Source organism: Vipera berus (assembly GCF_964194415.1).
Source record: "Vipera berus genome assembly, chromosome: Z".
NCBI classification, from domain to species: Eukaryota; Metazoa; Chordata; class Lepidosauria; order Squamata; family Viperidae; genus Vipera; species Vipera berus.
The window spans coordinates 24,580,518-24,585,754 of record NC_138205.1 but is presented as its reverse complement, the minus strand read 5'-3'; the positions used below and the strand labels follow the sequence as shown (position 1 = coordinate 24,585,754).

The 5,237-nt window shown below is 33.2% G+C and overlaps 1 protein-coding gene across 1 annotated transcript; it reads right to left on the bottom strand.

Moving 5' to 3' along the window:
- Positions 1–937: 937 nt before the first annotated feature.
- Positions 938–1,852, bottom strand: LOC308677225 (olfactory receptor 14A16-like; the record flags this gene model as incomplete). Its single annotated transcript, XM_081343441.1, has 1 exon — positions 938–1,852. One exon carries the CDS (start codon positions 1,850–1,852, stop codon positions 938–940), a length of 915 nt encoding a protein of 304 aa, XP_081199567.1.
- Between the last annotated feature and the right edge of the window lie 3,385 nt (positions 1,853–5,237).

Here is a 5,237-nt window from a genome sequence, read left to right as displayed (position 1 = left end):
ATATACTTTTAGAAATGCTGAAGCTTTAGCTAACAACATTATGGACCAGCATTAAAGAGAAGAGATTTCATATAGGAAAGCACAGGGAAAAATAGACCACATTATTTAAACCTCCTCTGTATTTCAGTTCAGACTGGAGCCAGTTTTGCTCAAGAATAAATAAAAAAGAAATCCAGACATCTTTGAAGAAAGGAGAAATATTTATTTCTAAAAACAAAGAGTTTGGTTGTAAGGGCAGATGCAGAGAAATGGGGTACAATGACATACTTTTATAGGAGAGTTTTTCTCAGGCGTACAAATGTGTATATGCTGATTCTAGGGTGACACTTGAGGCTTGTGTGTGATTGTTTGTGTGTGTGTGTGTAGGTATATAATCTATGATGTTTATTCTTATGAACATGTAATTCTGCTGGGAGACCTAATTTAATTAATTCTCTTTGTGCTTATAGACATTGTCCTTTGATTTGTGGATTTGGTTGGGGGAACTTATTCAGTGGTTTGAAGAAGTTTGAATAAAAGTTTGTCCCTCCCTCCAAAAAATCAAAATATTTTTGTTATAATTTTTATTTAGTTTCAACTGTCACTTATCTGTCAATTATCTAGTGGAGACACTGATTCTCAAACCATTCTGTTAATGTTTTAAGGGAAGATGTAAATAGTATAAAGAATAAAATACATTTTGACATAAAACTTCTCATACCACAAATTGTACACGCTGTATCTCACTTCACTAAACAACAGGAGTTGTCAGCCTGTGGAATGCCAAAGCTGCCCAATATCCATATTTAGAAACTTTAAAAAGTATTGATAGTAATTAGGGACATTTGCTAAGCAACATATATAGTGCTAGGTTTTTCTTGTTCTACCATATTCCTTTATTCACAGAACTAGGGAAAAACTATGGTGAAGACAGTATAAACAATATTAGAAGAATTGATCAAAATCTCCACAGTTGAGAAAGGACAAATTTGATATTTTTATTTCTCAGGCTATAAATGATTGGATTGAATAGAGGTGGAAGAAGTGAATACAGAACAGTCAACCCAAAATCTATGTAAGACCGAGTGTTAGAGGCAGGTCTCAGATAGGCAATGCATCCACTTAATAATAACATAGACACTATTGTGAGGTGTGGAATACAGGTGGATAAAGCTTTTTGTCTTCCTTTTTCAGAAGGGATTCTTAACACTGCCTTGAAGATCACTGCATAAGATACAACTATAAAAGTAAAACAACCTAGTGCAGCAATAATACTGGCTACAAGAATTCCAACCTCAAGTAGATTTAATCCAGAGCAGGATAGTTTTAGTAATTGTGGAAGTTCACAGAAGAATTGATTAACAACATTAGAACAAAAAAGGATGGAAAAAGTGCCAGTGGTATGTAACATTCCATAGAGGAGACCTGTAACCCACACTAGAATTATGATTTCAGTACAGTATTTCCAGTTCATCACCATCTCATAGTGCAGTGGGTGGCAAATGGCTACATACCGATCATATGCCATGACTGTCAGGAGGGATAAATCAGAAGCTTCAAAGGAGAGAAAGAGAAAATATTGAGCAACACAACCAAAGTAAGAAATGTGTCCGGTGTCCAAGAGAGAATTTATCATGGATTTGGGGACAATGACGGAAGCAATGCCCAGGTCTTGGAGAGCTAAATTCATGAGAAAGAAGTACATGGGGCTGTGCAGTCGATGGTCAAAAGCAACTGCAGAGAAGATGAGAAGATTTGTTGTTACAGTTGCAAGATATAACACAAAGAAAAAAAAGAAATGCAAAAGCTGCAGTTGCCTATTTTTTGAAAATTCTAGAAGCAGAAAATAAGGCACTGTAGTTTGATTCTCCATGTTCATTTATGTCAAAGCTGGCATAACTACAAGGAAAGAAAGGAGGAAAACTCAGTTAGAGAAAATTTTGGTGGTGGCATTTTGATATATGAAGAAAAGAGAAAACATCAAGAAATGTAAATCATGGACTGAATGAACAATCGGAGCACGGAAAACAAAGTTGTAGGGTGGGGATATTAGAGCACACTGTTTTCCATTTTTACTCATTATTTTATCTCTACTAAAGGACCAATGACCAACTTCACATTTTTTCTTCTTTCCTCTTTTCAGCTGTGTTATCTCATGTAGTGATCAAAAGCATTGGCATTGAAGCATTGAACAAAGTTGGTTCAGGTCTATTTCCATCAATGAAAGATTTTTGGAATAATTGGACCCATCATAATGAATCTGCACTACTACAGGATTCTGGGAGTGTTGGAAAATTGGAGAATTCCAATATATGGTGAGTTGTGCTTCTAGAAACAGGCAACGTAAATTTAGCCAATAAATATAACAATAATTTGCTGTATATCTTACATGGAAATCTTGAGAGCACACATCTTGAGAACTTAAGTTACAACATCTGCTATTTTGATATTCCCTTGGTGATAAACACACATATATACCACTGTTAAATACATTTAATCAAAGGACCTCATATGTTAGCAAAATAAATTAATAAATCCCTTTATGCAGCAATCAGAAGGAAATGAACATTCAGTTTGAAAAGGGAGTCTCCTATCCAATAAAAACCAAAAATGTCTGTTGTAGAGTTTGGGAAGAAAGTGAGACACAAACTACTGTACCTTTGAAGTCTGACATCTCAGCATTTTTTAAAAGAATGTCGAATGCCATGCAAGCACATTTTCAACAATAATACTTAACTTATTTAAAAACAGAGAATTAAAAAGATTTAGGAATCTTACCATGCATTTCTTTTTCCTATAGAGATAGATTATGAGATAAATTTGCCAATGCTAATTCACCTGTAAATGGTCAGTTCATATATGAAGGCTTGGTCCAAATTTCTGCATATTATAACTACTTTTTTGTTCTTCATAATTATCATGTGCAAAAGGTGCCAATGTTAAATATGTAGTTAATTCATTAAGAAAAAGAAAACTTTACTTACAGCCTCTTATTTGACATTCATTAGGTAGTATTATAGGTAATAAATACAATACACTGGAAAATATTTTTTAAAAGAAATCACATATAGACCAAATGAATAAATAAATCCTCTTCTCCAACAATGGAAAGGAAAATGATAGTCCAACTTTTTTTGGGGGAAAAACAAAACAGTTTCCCCTGAAGTGGAAACCTCTATTCACTCCAAGAGAGTTTGGCCACAAAATGAGATGCAGCCTATTACAACTATGACCTCTGACATCTCAGTATTTCTTTCAGCAATGTGGATCCACATTTTCAATAATAATACTTTAATGTTTAATAATAAAACAACATTTAGAAATATTATCATTTCTTTTATTCATATCCAGGGAGATTTGAAATTTCTTTGGTAAGGCTAATTTTTCTATAATTGATCTAATTTTCAGGTTTGGTTCTCCATATTTCATTTATAAAAAACTAGTATAACTGTAAGGAAACAAAATGAGGGAGAAGTAGTTAGATAACATTTGGGACCTGTCATTTTCATATGTAAAAAACATCAAGAAATGTAAAAATGGACATAATGATCAGAGGAATCTGAGCATGAACCACAAACATGCAGTGGGAATTGCCACTTTTAATCCAACTGTACTAAAGAACCAACCACCTTCACATCTTTTCTTCTTTCCTTTTTTTCAGTTCTGTTACTTCATGTACTGATCAATTGCCTAGGAGTAGAAAAACCTTCTTCAGGTCTATTTTCATCAGTGACAGATTACTCAAAATAATTGGACCATAATCATAATGTCTCACTTTTGCTACAGAATTGTGATACCATTGAAAAATTGGACAAATTAGAAGAAAGGCAATGTAAATCTAGCAAATGAATAATGAATTAATTTGCCAAATCTTTTACTTGGAAATCCTGAGAGCAGAAATTTCCTCTTTGTATAATGGCTCTTTGAGTTTGCATTTGTCTGCATTTGTAAGTCTTTATGTAAATGATACAGACATCTTTTTCTCAATTTCCCTAGCAGATTTTAGGCTAAAAAATGGAATACAAAGCCTTTAAACTAATATACAACATTCTTGAACATGTATTTAATGGCATATTGTTAAATCAAAAATGATAGAACTTTTTTGTTGTTGTTGTTAGCTGCGAAGTCGTGTCCGACCCATCGCGACCCTATGGACAATGTTCCTCCAGGCCTAGAACTTTACTTACCACCTAACTGCTGATTTGATATTTCTGCAAATTATAACTGTGTTTTATTCTTTATAATTATCATGTGGAAAGGTGCCAACATATGTAATTAATTCATTGTTTACTAGCTACATACAGATCTCTCCAAATTGTCTTCTGTTTCATAATGTCTTTAATTCTATACTGTTTGAAGTTCAATTTCTGAAAAATTATATTAAAACCATTTGTTCTCATCCTTAAAACAACTTAACTTATTCCATTATATCAAAAAACCCTGTCTTATGCAATTATTCTCTTCAATTATCTTCCTGCAAAAAAGTTATAAAGCCAACCCTGAGATACAAAACATAAGGCATTTTAAAATAAATACCAATTTGCTCCATAAAAGAGGGAAATATATTTTCTGTTAAATTTTCAATTTACAACTGACTTATTTGTCTCTATAGATAATGTCTTCTATGCTGTTAAGAGTGTTAAATATCTTACTGTCAATGCTGTCCCACTAATTTTCATGGAGTGAAACATCTATCTGCAGTCATAGTTATTTCGACTCTCAGCGTTTATTAATCTTTGTTTTGTTTCTCTCAAGAGATTTCTACACTGAAATGAAATGACTTATCTGTGTGTTTATTAATATAATTAGCAAACATAAATAAATTTGACTCCTGTGTGTTTATTAAAATAATTAGCCATTAAGAACACAATAGCTATCTTAGGACCAGTTATCACAATCCTGTAACGTAATAATATTTCAGATTGTTAACAGAATTGGGGGCTGCAGTGTGAATTGTGAGAGGTGAAACCTGAGTCAAGTGAGAAGACCTCCCTGGCACATATTTCATCATTTCTGATTCTCTTTCACATCCACTTTTTTAAAAAATCCCAACTTCCATTTCTGCCTGCCACAGGTAGGGGAAAGCTTGAAACCCATAGAAACCTAGTCAGTTGCCAATAGTTACACAATAAAACCACATGGCATTACCATGGGAGCCCCCAAAAAGTATGGTTATTTGATTAATTCAGAATAAGATTCTGTGTTACAGTATGGGTAATCATATGCCATAATACTAAAGCAGAGTAGTGTTAATGCAA